The following is a 14,863-nucleotide window of genomic DNA, read 5'->3' as shown; positions in this document are numbered from 1 at the left end:
CAGCCCTAGGTAGCCTCCGCTGCATCGCTCATTATTTCCATTGAACTTCGCTTTGCCTTCCAGCTACATATCGAGCGCGAGGCAACGTCTTGGTTGTATCGGCATGCAGACACTCATCCTTGGATCGGTGTGACAACAGCACTTTGCGTCAGCCTGCTTCAGCCACATTGATCCGGTCAACCTCGCTCAGCCTCGTACGCTTTCACATCATCTGCCACCTCGCACAGCGATTTCAGAGCGACTTCTCTCACTGCTTAGAAGCCTCCAGCCGTCGCTAAAGCCTCCATGCAGTTTCCAATAACGAACGAGATGATACCTGCCATCTCGCACTCTTGGAGACCTTCACGATGGCGGAAAAGGCTCTCCCAAGACCACCGCCGTCTTTCTGCGGACGCATCCAGTTTACCCATCAGCCTTTGGACCACACCAAGCCTTCGATACATCTCCTCGAGGTGCTTCCCGATCTATTGCCTGACGGTCTGATTCAGTGTACCAGGTTTCACGCAACAATTGAGGCTGGGCACACATATTTATCATATATGTGGGATCCACTGGACCTACCCAAACAATCTCATGTCATTGTCGTTAATGGCAGCAAACCACATGTACGACGAAATTTGTTCGATATCCTGGGAGTGATCAGGAAACTGCAGAACCTTCGAAAAGTGTATTGGATTGATGCTATATGCATCAATCAGAACGATGGTGTAGAAAGAAACCACCAAGTCCAGCAGATGGGCGACATCTATTTGAAAGCAGCTTGTGTCGTTACATGGCTTGGCAACTGTGACAACATACCAGCAAGCGACATCCCCGAAGTGATTATGGATATTGTAAGGCCCTTCCTTGATGGCAAAACAAGGAAATCGGCAAAAGGCAACATGAAATACAAATATTCATTATTTCGCTGTACATTCGACAATCCATATTGGCGTAGGGCATGGGTCACACATGAGATCCGACTTGCACGTCACCATATGGCAATGTTGGGATGTTGCCAGATCGCTTTCAACGACCTGACATCGCTCTTTGGGGAAGTCCGAAGATGGGATGCAGCACAAGATAAGAAGATCCTACAAGTCGAATCAAAATTTGACTTTCTAAAAGAGATTTCTCGTAATGTAGATCGTGAAGACGCGCTTATAAATCTGATGGATGATTTCTACGGCAGGGAATGTAGTGTTCGCCAGGACAGAGTATTCTCCCTCTTGTCCTTTTGTAACGAGAGCACCAAACTCAGCGTCGATTACAGTTGCTCCAAAGAGGATCTCATGTATCGGATACTCGACACTCATGGCCCTTTACCTCTATGCTTTTGTTGCGCCCTAGCCCTTGCGCAAAATCTCGAGTTAGCGGATCCTACCTCATGTCGGAGGAAACTGGGGCCATGTATTGAAGTTATTCTTGACCCATTTCCCAAGGATTCGGACTTGATCACAAGAGCTGGCGATAGATACTTTTTCTGTCGATTCGTCATCGACACACAGTGGCTTCATCTCCAGATTAGAAGAAAAACGCCGGTTCTCAGATGGAACGTGTACTGCATTTCACGCTATAGAAGACTGAAAATTTATTGCGACAAGGTCAAAGATGATATGGCGGTCAAGGTTCTTGCTGAATATGGCCTTGAGAGTACGATCTGTCAATATGGCGAAGGCATTGAACTATCACCACTCCTCTCAGAAGAAAGATGGCACTTCGCATCTCTTTCGACATGATGCCGACACTATTAAAAGGGGTATGGGAAGACGGGGTGCTCTGTACTGGTACGAAGTATTTCTCCTCGGATTGGCCAGAGAGTTCAGACGACGAGCTCCGCACCCCAACGTGAAGATTGGACGTCGGTAACCAAGAATGTAATGCTTTCAATTTTTGCCAAGCTTTTGGAATCCGAAATCGTATGCTCCTCTCGCGCTTTGAAGCTAACACGAAGTCAAGTTGAAGTCTTTCCCCGAAACCCAACAGCTCGTGCACACCAAAGCCTGTTCGGAGTCACGCGTACGCAGCTACCCTCACGATAGAGAGAGAGCAATCATGGTAGCCTTGCATCTCATATGTATAGTACCATAGTAGCGTGCATTCATAACTCCTAAACGAATCTGCTGTACAACCAGTGAATAACGAAGCAGGACTCGCAACGTGTTTACGCGATACAGCTCGTCGACGAATACGAACACGAAGTACATGGCCACAATCAGTTGGGGCAGCTTTGCCCAATTGCGTCGGAAGGACGAAGCCCAATCTGTGCTGGGTAACCCCAGCCTCGCAATCTGGGTCCAGGACAAGACGATCGCAGGTGAACATACGTCAAACGGCCTTCTTCCCTGCTGGCCTTCTTTGCCATCGAGACCGTCCACGCCCATCGTTATCCCAAGTGACCAGGTTTGCCGACGCTTGGTTCCGCATTTCCGAGCAGGCAGCGCACAGGTCGCGTCCGGGCCCTCAAGCAGGGCTCACCGGCACCGTCATAGGGCCAAGCGTCCCCGCGCTCGCATCTGTGCTCGCGCCGAAGGCCATCAGCCGCAACCAGGCTGTGAAGTGGAGTCACCATCTGAGCCGCCTTCGAAGCGCATACCCGTCTGCTGTGTTATATTGCGCCTCGTCCCTCGCCGTCCCTCGCCGTCCCTCGCCGGCTCTGTAATCCAGTCCCCCTCGCTGCAGCTGTCCTGCGCGCACATCGCATCTACCCCGCCAGCATGGCCTACAATTCCAAGTTCAACCCGGACAGGCTGCCTGCGCACGCGGAGCCTGAGCAGGTACGCCCGTCTCAACTATGTTCAACTGTCCGCAGCACAATGCTCATAACGTCCAGGCCGCCGCCCTGCTCCACGGCCGCGAATCGACCCGCCCCCCGCGCACCTCCTCCGCCCGCCCAGACTACAACGACAAGCCGCTCCCCCCGTCCCAGCGCCCCGACGACCGCTACGGCCGCAGCCACAGCAACTCTTACGGCTCTTACGACTCCAGACCCCCGCCCGGCGCATACGGCGCGCCAGACCCGCGCTACGACGACCGCAGCCGCTACGACACCCAGCCCGGCGCGCGTCGCAACGACCACCCTCCGCCTCGCGACCCGCGCTACGACGGCTACGGGAGCCCACCGCCGCAGAACTACGGGCATGGGCCTGCGCCCGCGGGTTTTCATCACGGGAGGCCTCCCGTGCAAGCCAGGCCACCCGCGACGCCTGCGCCGCCAAGGGATGGGAATGATAGAGTTGCGCTGGACCGGTTGTTCAAGCAGGTTGACCGCGATAGCAATGGCAACCTGACGGAGGCAGAGCTCAAGACGGCGCTGGTGAATGGCGATTGGAGCCCGTTTGACCCGCATACTGTGCGCATGATGATCAGGTATGTCGCATCTTGTCTTGTACTGTGCTGTTCTGTTTGTAGGACCAAACAAGAGGAGAAACTTTGAATGCTAACACGAACAAAGGATGTTTGACACCGACCGCTCCGGCTCCATAAACTTCGAGGAATTCTGGTACCTTCCCCCCCTCCCCTGCTCTCCCTGCTTTCCCTCACCCCCCAACAAGGAACTAACCCCATCCCTACAGCGGCCTCTGGGGCTTCCTCTCCGCCTGGCGCAACCTCTTCGACCGTTTCGACGCCGACCGCAGCGGCTCCATCTCGTACTCCGAATTCACCGACGCCCTGATCGCCTTCGGGTACCGTCTCTCGCCTCAATTCGTGCAGCTGCTGTACTCGACGTACGACCGCCGCGGCGACAACAACATGAGCTTTGACCTGTTCGTGCAGGCGTGCATAAGCTTGAAGCGGATGACGGACGTGTTCAAGAAGTACGACGACGACCGGGACGGGTACATAACGCTGAGTTTGTGAGTCCTTTGCCCATCCTTTCCCTTGCTCTGTGGCAGCGAGTTCGATGGACGCGTGGCTAACGGTGACGGACCAGCGAGGAGTTCCTCACAGGTGCGCAGACCCTCTTCCTCTTCAACAGCATCTCGGCTGCGACTGATACCGGCCTGTACTAGAAATCATCCGCCAGCGATAGAAAAGACAAAACGACTGCGACCCGCAAACACCAGCAAAATCATACGCATGCATGACTGGACGGCAGTGCATTTCTTTGGACACTTTACTAGGTACGAGATGCCTGTCCTGAGGAGTTTAGGGGTGGTGGTGGTCTAGGAATGGTCCCAAGAGCACTGATGACGACGCTACGGCTGCACTAGGGGTGGGATCGCTGAACGGGGTTGGTAAGGCAGCCATGCTGTGCAAGAAGTGGAAAGGAGCGTAGTAGGATGTGATGAGCGACGTCATAGATACCCGTTGAATGAAAGCATGATATTCACTATGATTTTTTGTCGGGCTGTGACTTGCGTGCTTTGCGTCGTCAAGACAGGATACCTAGGCGAGTTAGAATAAAATCATTAGCACGTACATGGCATCTAAGCAATGTTTTCGATTCATTATGTTCCATATGCAGTCCATCAGCGTTAATGCTGATGGTTGGTAACTATACACTACGTATCCATGGCCCCAACCTCCCCCGGGAGACCCACCTCATGACATGCTCGGGACTATCTCTGTCCTGGAAAACCGAAGCTCGACATTCTCATAGCATACATAAAAAATTGGGTGAACTCAAGGCTAATGAAAGTCATCAGCTTCGTGCCGAATAAATCCCCAGAAATCGCTCAAATGCTGACAAGGGTATCTATGAATCGCGTACACATGAATTAAACACAGGCTTGAGTGACCGCTTAAGCACAAACGAAAGGCGTGGGATATCGAGAAATGGCGATTGGCTGCAGCCTGACAGAAAGAAAAAGATTTCATCAGATCATACGACGTTTGTCGACGTCCGGAGGGTGCATATGCAAAGGGTGCAGGTGCGAAAAGGGTGCAGCTAGATGGCACGTTAGCCAACGTGGGGCGCGAAACCCTCATGTCTAGCAAAGAAAGTATGCGAAAGCTCATCCGCGCTGGATATGCTAGCCCCGAGAGAAGACAGATAAACGGCTCTTCTTAGGCTTACCTCGGTCCGTGTCCGTCTGTTCCCATGGCAGGACGTCACTCTTGCGAATGCGTCCACCTAAGCCCAGTCGTTCACGAGACGAGCGGTACCAGGAAGCTGACATCACAGAGGGCGTGAAGGACGTTGCAACAGAAGGCGCCGTCGAAGGTGCGATGGAGTGTGCAGAGAACGATTCGGCACTGTCCGTGCTGTCACGAGTGCGAGTTCGTCCAATCTCAGTCGTATCGGAAGCCGCATCCGTGTCGTCTGTGCTGGCAATAGAAGCCTCGTAAAGCGTGGGCAAGGCGGGAGAAGTGAACTTATGGTGGTGCGGGTATGTGCTAGCCCGGGGTGGATTTGAGTAGGTTTGATTGGGACGTGGCCGTGAGAAGTTGGCGGAAGGTTTTCCAGAAGGTACATAGTGCGGGGCTGGTGTAGGTTGGATCGGCTGTACTGGAGTCTGGTGGGATGAAGTTGATGGCGGCGGTGTGGTCAGGATGGGCTTTACGTCGAAGAGGAAGTCGTGCGTTTCAGGTACGTCCGGGTCTTCATCTTCTCCATCGTAATAGTCGCTTAGGGGCTCTCCGGGTCCACCGTTCAATCGCCTGAAAATCGCGTCTGCCTTATCGACAGTCACGATATCTGGTTCGGATATTGAAAGCTTTTCGTCAAAATCGGTGACAAAGATGTGAGCCGCATCCTGGTCAGGGCGAGAAGGTGGACTCCAAGGATGTTCTGCACTAGAGCGTGGTGAAGCAGCCGACAAGCTCGGATCATCCGGGAAAAAGGACGTCATTTCCGGCAGGGAGGCAGAAGAGGGTGAGTCTGCCCGCGGAGGAGATTTCGTTGGAGTGTACGCGGTAACATCAATCGCCGAGTGCATCGGAGAGGCTAAGGAGTTTGGAGGTCCTCGGCTGTCATTTGTCGCGACAGAGATGGCAGACGAATTTATCGTGGAATTTATCGTGGACGTGCGGGTTGTGTAGTTTGGCGATCCTTGGGATGAGGTGCTGCTCATTGTGCTCGTCCTCTTGCTAGAAACGATCGAGTTGCGTGAAGATTTCAAAGATTCCGGTACGCCGTCCCATTTAGAATTGACCTTGGGCACGGTCGGCGGCAGCTTCTGCGCAGAGATGCCCTGCATGCCCACAGGCGGTGGGAGACCACCTTTTGCTGCTGATTGCTTCCGCTGTGCATCGGCAAACTGGTCTAGGGCGGACTGCGACGGTTCTTTCAGAGTGAGGAAGTTGAGGACGCTGTTCTTCTTTTTCTTCGTCGACGACACCTTGGACTCGCGGGTACTGGAGCCATCGGAGGACGCCAGGCTGGCGGATTGGGATGACGCTAATGATGCTGTGCTTCTGCTGTCGAACTCTGGCGTCAAGACTGGCGTGCAATTTGGCGTGGAGAGGTGCCGGTCCAAGGGCGGGTCGTTGAGACTGAGAGGAGTGTCGGTAGAGGTAGATGAAGTTCGGGAAATGAGGGACAGGTCGTCGGCGGGCAGGCGATTACGATAGCTTAGTTTCGGGATCCTGGGCGGACGTGCCAGGTCTGCAGCGGGCGCCATGTCGAGTCAAACCAGGCGCTCGAGTCAAACGAGCAAACGGCGACGATCGGTGGGTGCGGAAGCGGTTAGGGCGAGGGGACGGTGCAGCAGCCTGCAGACGGCGCTACGTCGAGGGCTTGGTGGGCATCTCTCAGGGCGTGCAGTGAAAGTGACGGTGACACTGGACGTGACTTGAGCAGACGAGGAGAGCGGCAGCCGTCGCAATAAGAGTGAGAGGGGACGTAGGCGCGCCTTGCACCGAGAGCAGGCTCTATCGACGGGAAGGCAGGCGCCATCCTGCACGGTACCACAGAACAAGCAAACCTGCCATTTGGCTGGAGCACGGGCTGGCGGCGGACGCCAATCGAGGTGGACGAGGGCAGTCAAAGAGGCCGACTGCGAACCTTCCAGCGCGCTCGTGGCTTGAGCAGTCTGCTAAGAAACCCGTTCCGACCGAAGTCATTGGCGGCCAGCAGCACTGGCGCGCCAGGCCGTTCGTCCCGCAGCAGAAGACGAGCCGACGGTATCCCCCAGAACCAGCAAACACGGGTGCATCACGCGTGGCACAGCATGGCTTGTGGGCGTGGTTTGATAGAGAGCATCGCAGCGATCTGGACCAGGTTGTGCTTACCCGATAAGCGAGGCTGCAGTCGGCCGCATTCGATGCTGCGAACATGGTCCTTTGGCAATTGCAAATATTCTGTGGCGCCACAACAGACATTGGACCTAGAGAGCAAACGGCAGGACAATACCTTGTATGTCAGCAGTCACGGGCTGGTACGAGACCGTGCTTGCGAGTCTGGTCCGCCTAGGAAGCTAGCATGTGCGTCATGGCATCTTGCAGGGAGCGGAGCGGTTGCTATCTACCTACATGCGTGCCAGTATACCCCAATTTTGACCTCCTTGCTATGTGCCTGAGTGATCATGTCCTGTCCAGCGCATCCCAACGCCGGGAAATTCAATTTCAACGCCAACGGCCGGCGCGGACGAGGTCGGCAAGGCACCATGTGCGAGTCTCCGCGTGCTATCGAAAGCCACACGGCCTCCGACTGCTCGTTCGGGACTCCACAGCTGGTCTAGCGACTGGCTGCCGCCCACCGTCCTCCAGAGCTTCAGCTTCTGGCAGCGGCGCCGTCCAGAAGCCGCCACGTGAAAACGACGCCAGCAGCAGATATCCCCACTAGCATCGCGCCCCCAGCCCAATCACGCCGCAGGCTGGCTGCGACATTTTCTCGCCAACAGGCTCTGCTTCTGCCTCCGAGTGGGCGACAACCCGGTGCCGGCCGCCAAGCGTAAGATCCGGGTCGGCGCTCTCAGGCCTCTCCGCGACCTCAGCCGGTGCGCCCCTCCCAGCAGCGTCTCTACCCCACGGCTACCGCCATTTGCTGTCCTCCAGCCGACTGTCCACCTCCGCCATGCCAGCGCTCCTGGTAGATACTAGTACGCCGTCTACCTCGCCCAGCAGCTCCTCAACTCCCTCAGACCAGCGCACCCAGCGGCGGTCGCAGTCGCGCTCGCCCAACCGCCCGCCCGTGTCGCCTATCACACCGACTGTTGCCGCTGCACAGCTTGCCCGTCCGGAGCCCCAGGACGCGCGACCACGTGTCGCACCCCCGCCGCCCCCGCCGACTGCTACCTTCATACAGCAGCCGCCCTCTGTGCCCATTTCCGAGAGCGAAAACCCCGATGCGATAGCACTCCGCTCTGCCATCTCGCTGTTGCAGCTGCAGCGCGAGAAGAGCAAGCGCGACCTCAAGGCCCTCGAAGAGCTCAGGGCCGCCGCCGTCTCAGACCCGCATGCCTTTGTGCGCTCTCTGCAGGAGCAGCGCAAAGATGCCGCGGGCAAGCCTGTTGATGTGCTCACGCCTACGCTGGCCGATATAGGCGAGGCAGCCGCGAGGGAAGGCGTGGAGAGCTCGTATGGCGAGAGCGGGGCGGCGCGAAAGGACTCAGCAGCAGTAGAGGGATCACTCAAGGAGGCCACCAAATTCCCTGCCGTCCCCCAACCCCAGAACATCGTAAGATGTCCGCCCGTCAACTGGGCAAAGTACCACATTGTCGGCGAGCCGCTGGACAAGCTACACGACGAGCAGAAGCGGTATCCGGGCTCGAGCGAGCCACCGCGCACGCAGTCAGGAGCAAGAGCGCCACCCCACCGCGTTGCTGCCCCATACTCGCCGTTCACCGATGGCATCGGCGGGCCTCCTGTTCCTCAACCATGGCGGGGCCCCAAGAAGTCCAAGTCGCCATCTTGACACATCTTCAGTCAACTTCCAGACCCTCAGACTATTACTATTGCACACCACTCTAGGTGCGACATTCGATCCGCCCCAAAAGCAAAGACGGAGCACAGGCTGCTCCTTTACGAGATACGTTTCCACGGTCCCTCAACGATAGACGCCTTACGATAGATTCCACGCACATCCTTGTAGATGCAGCGCAGAATACATACTTACCAAATATAGCACTGCATACTCGGTGCTATTGTGTCCACTTGGCTTGCTGCATCCCCATTCATGTTCGAACGTCTGCTCTGCCACCGTGTGGGTCGCGTACGCGGCGGTGGACAGAGTTTTTTGCATGTGTCGTTGTCGCGTGTGGCTCAGGCGCAGAACGCGTACGTCCAATCATTTCTCCTCCCAACATACGCGTGGTAGAGGCTGTGCAAACCGGGCCTTCTCCTCGGAATTTCATGCCAGTGTGTCGCCGTCGAGTGCCCGTTACCAACCGCCTCACACGTCGTTGCGTCGACCCTGCGTAAGCGAGCGGCATCCCCACCCCTGCATGCGCACCCCGGCACTAATGACGTTGGCGCAAGCAAGCAACCCAGCCCTGTTCTGCCGCCCAGCCATTTCCACGTCAACGCAGCCGGCTAACACACTCTGTCTGGCAACGGCGCTGAAGATCGCAGTGTGTTGGTGGGCGGGTGTGGCGCGTGGACGACGGGGGCGCAATCAAGTTTGTGTTGCGACGACTATTTCTTGGGAGCAACCCTGGCAGAGTGACGTGAAGGGCTGGAATGTGTGTGTACTTAGGGCGGACGTCCCTTTGAGGGTTTGTGACGGTCACTGGGTCGCTTTGTCTTGTCTTTGTTGGCCTTGCTGGCTCGTCCTTGTCTACTCGTTGCATACTCTGGCTCTCATTACATCCATACACCCACCATACAATAGCATAGTTGTAGCAACAAACCACCACCATGCGCCCATCCGCCCTCATCCCCGCGCTTCTCAGCGCCGCCGCCCTTGTCCTCGCCTTCCTCTGCCTCTTCGCAGGCCATAAGAAGAACTTCATGGAAGACTACTCCATCCTCACGCTCAACACGTCACGGCTGGGCGAGGGCGTCGTCAACGGCACCCTGGGCAACAGCGACAGCACGCTCGGCTCCCTGTGGGACCTCGTCCCCGACAGCATTCAGAACGACGTCAGCGAGGCCGCGGGCGTCGTCACTGAGAAGCTTGGTATCGAGGTGCGTCGATCGTCTCCACAACTGCAGCTTCCCGACTAACATGCATGGTGAATAGGACTTCTACTCCGCCCACCTCCTCGACTACTGCTACGGCCAATACACGCCCACCGAAGCCGCCAACGCCACCGTGTCCGCCGGGGACATCCACAAAAACGTGACCGGCTGCTCCAACCAAACCGCCATGTTCTACTTCAACCCCACGCAAATCATCGAAGACGCCCTCAACAAGTCCGGCCTCGATGTTACGCTCGACGACCTCGAGTGGCCCGCCGACATCCAGCGCGGCCTCGACACCCTGCGCGTCGTCAGCATTACCGCGTTCGTGCTGTACTGCATTTCCATCGGGCTGATCTTCCTGTCCTTCATCGCCGCTTTAGTCGCCGTCTTTACCTCGGGCAGGCTGTCCGCGTGCGTCAACTTGCTCCTGGGTATCCTCGCGTTCCTGGCGATTGGACTTGCCAGCGCGCTCGTGACGGCGGTGATTGAGAAGGGTGGGGATATCATTAATGAGCATGGGAAGGACATTGGACTCGAGGCGGGCAAGGGCAAGAAGTTTATGGCGCTCACGTGGGTGAGTACGGGCTGTATGTTTTTGGTGCTGGTGATGTGGTGTGTGGAGACGTGCGTTGGACGCCGGAGGAAGGGTGCGTACGTCAATGGTAAGCACGGCTAAACTCTTCGTGTGAAGTCGGTCTGCTTGATTCGGCGTTGCGTACGAGGGTGCTGTGGTGCCTTGGGCGACTGACCAGATTGCTTGGTGCCCCCGTTTTGCGCTGAGACTTGGGAAGGGTGATGTGTGCGGCGATTTGTTACGAACTTCATGTCTTTCCTTACGTTTGTTCGCGCGTATACCCAGATTGCGCCCATGGCTTTGCTTTTGTCGCGCTGTAGGATAGTATACCCTGCTTGGAATGTACCATATGAAATTGACGTTCTTGACATGTCTTCCTGTGATTATTACGTGTATGATATTGTCGTTCGCGACATCGACGTCCATGTGATTGCGAAGAAGCGTATGGAGGAGAAGTGTAGTATCAAGGTAGGATGATACCACATTCAGGTGCGAAACATTGGAAGGCAATGTTACACAGGATCTCGAACCAATCTCCTCATTGGCCCATTCACCGCTCACTCAATTGGTTTACCACCCCACGCTAGTAAGGATTGGCCGCGAACATGAAAGCGTTCTATTTATATAGTTCACGTGGTGTTTCCACCATGCCTTCAAGGGAAATTCTGAGCGAGGTGTTGCTCCTTGGAAATCTGGGCATGTTCACCTGGAAACGAACATCGCAATGCACACGACGGCATTACAACTGAAGCATGTGTTCGTAAATCTCAACGAATATCGTGCCGTTCTACAATACCGCGTGTCCAGCTCGCACTGATAGGAGTTCAGACTGGCATCGCTCTTATCACGGCTTCCATGCTGTCTCTGAGTGAAGCCATCCTACTGCATCTCCTCCCAGCCATCTTCGTTGACATCGTGTTCCGTTCCATACCAGCATGCGAAGGTGGGAGTGGCCCTACCGCTACGGGTACACCTTCGCCGGCAACCTCCACCAAAACCTCTACCTCCCGTTCCGCCCACCATTTTCCTTCCGTGTCCTTGAACTCCAACCTGGCCACACCTCCTCCCCAGTCCAATGCAACCTCCTCAACGCAGCCCTGGACGACGCACCCAACTACGAAGCGCTATCCTACTGCTGGGGCGACCCCAAAGACTCGCAAACCATCACCTGCGATGGACGCAGCTTTCCCGTGACCAGGAATCTGCATGAAGCGCTGGTCGGGCTGAGGCGGCGGAGCGGGAAAAGGACGCTTTGGGTCGACGCGTTGTGTATCAACCAGAGGGACTATGCAGAGCGGAACCAGCAGCTGCGTCTCATGGGGCAGATCTATCGGAAAGCAGACAGAGTCGTAGCGTGGGTAGGTCGAGAGTCGGATGTGGCCGGCATTGCGAAGAACGTGTTTGAGAAACTGAGGGCGCTCGAGGAGCGCGTTGGGGGCGTCGTCATCCTCGAGCCTGACGCACAGCACTTGCGCGCATTGGGACTGCCAGAGGAACTGTGGCCGGCATGGAGTGCGTTGCGGTATTTCTTCAAACTTGCCTGGTTCCAGCGCGTCTGGGTCATCCAGGAGGTGGCGAATGCCTCGCAACTGGATGTCACGTGTGGCGAGGTACACCTGCCGTGGGACGACCTGGTGTTTGCTGCTCGGTGTGTCGCGGAGAGCCCAATGCTAGCTGGATCCAACACTGCGCAAATCTGCCAGCATATCGGCTTTATCGATGAATGCAGACGCTCATCGCAGCATGGCACCGGCGGGCAGCTGTCGTTGTTCAACCTGCTGTATCGTAGCCGGCGGTGCGGAGCCACAGATCTGAGAGACAAGATCTTTGGCCTTTATCCACTGGTCAAGGATCAATCTACTTTGCCGGAGGCGAACTACGAGAAGGCAGTCCGTACCGTGTACACAGAAACCGCGCTCCACCTTATCAGAACCACCGGGAGGCTTGATGTACTCAGCTGCGCCGGCGCAGCTCGTGTCCCGCATACACGTCCTCTCAACCTCCCCTCTTGGGTCCCGGACTGGCATTCGTACGATAAGTCGACACCATTAGCTCCATTCTCGGAACCCAGCACCTCTCGTTTGGACTACGAGGTATCGGAGGATCTCTCCAAGCTCACACTTAGCGGGGATATCGTCGACGAAATAGTCTCGCTCTCTGACATCATCCTGCCCTTCCGCTACGCGCTCAACGGGGCGCACGTCAACCTCCTCTTCCAGCAATGGCCAGATGCGAGCGTCGTTCTCGAACCAACACAGGAAATCATTCGCGTCTTGGATGTCCTCCCTCAACGTGCTGCACTGGGCGACTTCAACATTGCGAGTCTACCATCTGCTTCATACACTAAAGGCTGGCTCAAGGCGAACAGGAACCAGCTGACAAAAACATTCTACGGGCGCCGAGTCTTTCGATCTGCGGGTGGCCGCTTGGGGCTGGCATCCTCTCAGGCAAGACTAGGCGACAATATTGTGGCTTTGGAGGGGGGAACCGTCCCCCTCGTAGTACGCCGGAAAGAAAATGCGTACTCGTTAGTCGGTGAATGCTTTCTAGCCGATTTCATGGATGGACTGTCTTTTAAGAATGCGAACACGGCGTCAAAGATAACTCTGGAATAACAGGATGTTTCGTGTCCCAAAAACGCACGCAAGCTAGCCACTAATTCTGCGAAGCGGCCAGAGGATATGCCGACAAGTGCCGGAGGAGAGAAGAAGAGGCGGTGAACGGGCACACGGGGAAGCTGGTCACGTAAATTGTGTGGCTCAACGTGTTGTCAGCATTAACACTACGAAGGCCGGATCCATGGGTTTGTGCGAATAGCAGGTACTCGATGAACCATCCATTCAAGGGACCGCGAAAAAAAAAAGGGGGGGGGGGGGTCCACAAAGATGTGACAAGCTGTTTTCAGGCCTTCCAAACGGAGGAGCGTAGTGCATCAGCTTCTCGTGAGGTCCTCTTCCAGAAACAGTTATCTCAGTGCTGATTCGGCATCCCGGTCCCGGCTGATTTCTTAGCACTTGTCACTCATGTAGTTCTCTTGGTGACCGGCTCCGGTTTCGAAGTCTTGGTCGTCCTGACATCCAACGATTCGGGTATCCAGAAATTGCCCGTCCCAGATCTTGACGGCATTCGCATCTATGATACCGTGTTCGAGCAGTATATCAATTACCTGATAGTTATATTGCCCGCCTCTGGCATGGAGGTATATCTCTCGCTTGACACCAACGGAAACAAAATCTTGCGCCATTCCAGAAAGGCTTCGGATGAGGCTCTCGATCTTTGGCATGTGGGCGAAGGACTCGCCGGGCTGCAAGGGTCGTTGAAGAAGTCGGCATAGCTCAGCAACCACGCGGAGCGCGTCGACATGCACAGCAGTGCTGTGTGAGCGGCAGTAAATTGCCTCGATTGCACGCGGAAGCCCTCTAGACGCGGCAGTGTCGATCAACGCAGAGGATGAGATAAGGGAGTTGATTACATTATGGTCGGCATGCCTGATGAGAAATGCGGTGCACCTGTCGATGACGAGTAAAGACTCCCAAGGAGTCTGATCTTCGCCGTACAGCCATGAGTTCTCTTCTGGATGCTTTTTCCTCTCATTGACCGACTTGAGGATGAGGTCTCGAGTGATTGTGAATTCGTTTCCCCGATATCGTACCAGGTTTATGAAGCTCGCGTAGTCGGTGATGCTGTTGGCCGATAGGTCGTCCACAACTACCTGACGGAGAGGACCTTCGCCAATCGGGATTACGATAGGACCGCCATAAGGCTGCGGCAATTTGATGAATCCTGAAGACGCCCATGGAGACAAAAATGGGGATGACAAATACTCAGACGAAGGCGGGCCTACGAAGCGCATTAACTCCAGAATGTTACTCGCACCAAATGTAGATGCTCCCTTGAAAAGTCTGTTCACAGGAACGTTGACCACAATGTCAATGTTCTCAAGCAATGATACAAACATCCATTGCAGCTGTATTTTGTTAAATACTCTATGCCAAGCGATCAGTTCAATGGCCTCTTCTGGGACCACACAACCGGCTTCTGCGTGCTGAGCAAGAAGCTCAATAATGGCAGGCGTGGATGCGCTTGCATTCTGCATGGCGACCGTAAATGCTACAGGAGCGACAACTGGCGTACTATTTGCCGCCCTCAGAAGTGCGCATAAGGCATGCACGTCCCACTTTGCAGCCACGTTGACCGCATCGGGCGTGACGACAATGCGGTCACCAAGCTCGGTGATGAGATTCGGGACAGTCACTCCTGGCCACTGAGTAGACCTCAAGGCCTCAAGGATTGCTGCCAAAT

The 14,863-nt window shown here is 55.7% G+C and overlaps 7 protein-coding genes across 7 annotated transcripts; 5 read left to right on the top strand and 2 right to left on the bottom strand.

The window, feature by feature from the left end:
- Positions 1-340: 340 nt before the first annotated feature.
- On the top strand, positions 341-1,718 carry CC84DRAFT_1157739 (uncharacterized protein; the record flags this gene model as incomplete). Its single annotated transcript, XM_018177028.1, has 1 exon — positions 341-1,718. Exon 1 carries the CDS (start codon positions 348-350, stop codon positions 1,716-1,718), a length of 1,371 nt encoding a protein of 456 aa, XP_018029297.1. The 5' UTR covers positions 341-347.
- A 212-nt stretch (positions 1,719-1,930) lies between these two features.
- On the bottom strand, positions 1,931-2,568 carry CC84DRAFT_409908 (uncharacterized protein). The gene has a single exon (XM_018186093.1). The coding sequence runs from the start codon at positions 2,361-2,363 to the stop codon at positions 2,013-2,015; it is 351 nt and encodes a 116-aa protein (XP_018029296.1). The 5' UTR covers positions 2,364-2,568; the 3' UTR covers positions 1,931-2,012.
- On the top strand, positions 2,223-4,127 carry CC84DRAFT_1169663 (EF-hand). Its single transcript, XM_018179718.1, has 5 exons — positions 2,223-2,756; positions 2,813-3,348; positions 3,434-3,481; positions 3,555-3,836; positions 3,914-4,127. The coding sequence occupies exons 1-5, from the start codon at positions 2,697-2,699 to the stop codon at positions 3,990-3,992; spliced, it is 1,005 nt and encodes a 334-aa protein (XP_018029295.1). The 5' UTR covers positions 2,223-2,696; the 3' UTR covers positions 3,993-4,127.
- A 357-nt stretch (positions 4,128-4,484) lies between these two features.
- CC84DRAFT_1169662 (uncharacterized protein) lies at positions 4,485-6,874 on the bottom strand. The gene has a single exon (XM_018179717.1). It carries the CDS (start codon positions 6,543-6,545, stop codon positions 4,956-4,958), a length of 1,590 nt encoding a protein of 529 aa, XP_018029294.1. The 5' UTR covers positions 6,546-6,874; the 3' UTR covers positions 4,485-4,955.
- Positions 6,875-7,854: 980 nt separating this feature from the next.
- On the top strand, positions 7,855-8,998 carry CC84DRAFT_409654 (uncharacterized protein). Its single transcript, XM_018186092.1, has one exon. It carries the CDS (start codon positions 7,940-7,942, stop codon positions 8,777-8,779), a length of 840 nt encoding a protein of 279 aa, XP_018029293.1. The 5' UTR covers positions 7,855-7,939; the 3' UTR covers positions 8,780-8,998.
- Positions 8,999-9,720: 722 nt separating this feature from the next.
- On the top strand, positions 9,721-10,663 carry CC84DRAFT_1104949 (integral membrane protein-like protein; the record flags this gene model as incomplete). Its single annotated transcript, XM_018175075.1, has 2 exons — positions 9,721-9,990; positions 10,046-10,663. The coding sequence occupies 2 exons, from the start codon at positions 9,721-9,723 to the stop codon at positions 10,661-10,663; spliced, it is 888 nt and encodes a 295-aa protein (XP_018029292.1).
- A 618-nt stretch (positions 10,664-11,281) lies between these two features.
- Positions 11,282-13,411, top strand: CC84DRAFT_1169660 (HET-domain-containing protein). The gene has a single exon (XM_018179716.1). It carries the CDS (start codon positions 11,497-11,499, stop codon positions 13,174-13,176), a length of 1,680 nt encoding a protein of 559 aa, XP_018029291.1. The 5' UTR covers positions 11,282-11,496; the 3' UTR covers positions 13,177-13,411.
- The last annotated feature ends 1,452 nt before the right edge of the window (positions 13,412-14,863 follow it).

The sequence above is a fragment of the Paraphaeosphaeria sporulosa genome (genome assembly GCF_001642045.1).
Source record: "Paraphaeosphaeria sporulosa strain AP3s5-JAC2a unplaced genomic scaffold CC84scaffold_16, whole genome shotgun sequence".
Classification (NCBI taxonomy): domain Eukaryota; kingdom Fungi; phylum Ascomycota; class Dothideomycetes; order Pleosporales; family Didymosphaeriaceae; genus Paraphaeosphaeria; species Paraphaeosphaeria sporulosa.
Note: the sequence above shows the minus strand (reverse complement) of the source record. Positions and strands in the feature narration are given on the sequence as shown.

Coding starts and splice junctions, on each gene's coding strand:
- CC84DRAFT_409908 (XM_018186093.1), bottom strand. CDS start 2,363: ATGGGCGTGGACGGTCTCGATGGCAAAGAAGGCCAGCAGGGAAGAAGG.
- CC84DRAFT_1169663 (XM_018179718.1), top strand. CDS start 2,697: ATGGCCTACAATTCCAAGTTCAACCCGGACAGGCTGCCTGCGCACGCG. Junction 3,482..3,554: donor ATAAACTTCGAGGAATTCTG/GTACCTTCCCCC, acceptor CCATCCCTACAG/CGGCCTCTGGGGCTTCCTCT. Junction 3,837..3,913: donor GGGTACATAACGCTGAGTTT/GTGAGTCCTTTG, acceptor GTGACGGACCAG/CGAGGAGTTCCTCACAGGTG.
- CC84DRAFT_1169662 (XM_018179717.1), bottom strand. CDS start 6,545: ATGGCGCCCGCTGCAGACCTGGCACGTCCGCCCAGGATCCCGAAACTA.
- CC84DRAFT_409654 (XM_018186092.1), top strand. CDS start 7,940: ATGCCAGCGCTCCTGGTAGATACTAGTACGCCGTCTACCTCGCCCAGC.
- CC84DRAFT_1169660 (XM_018179716.1), top strand. CDS start 11,497: ATGCGAAGGTGGGAGTGGCCCTACCGCTACGGGTACACCTTCGCCGGC.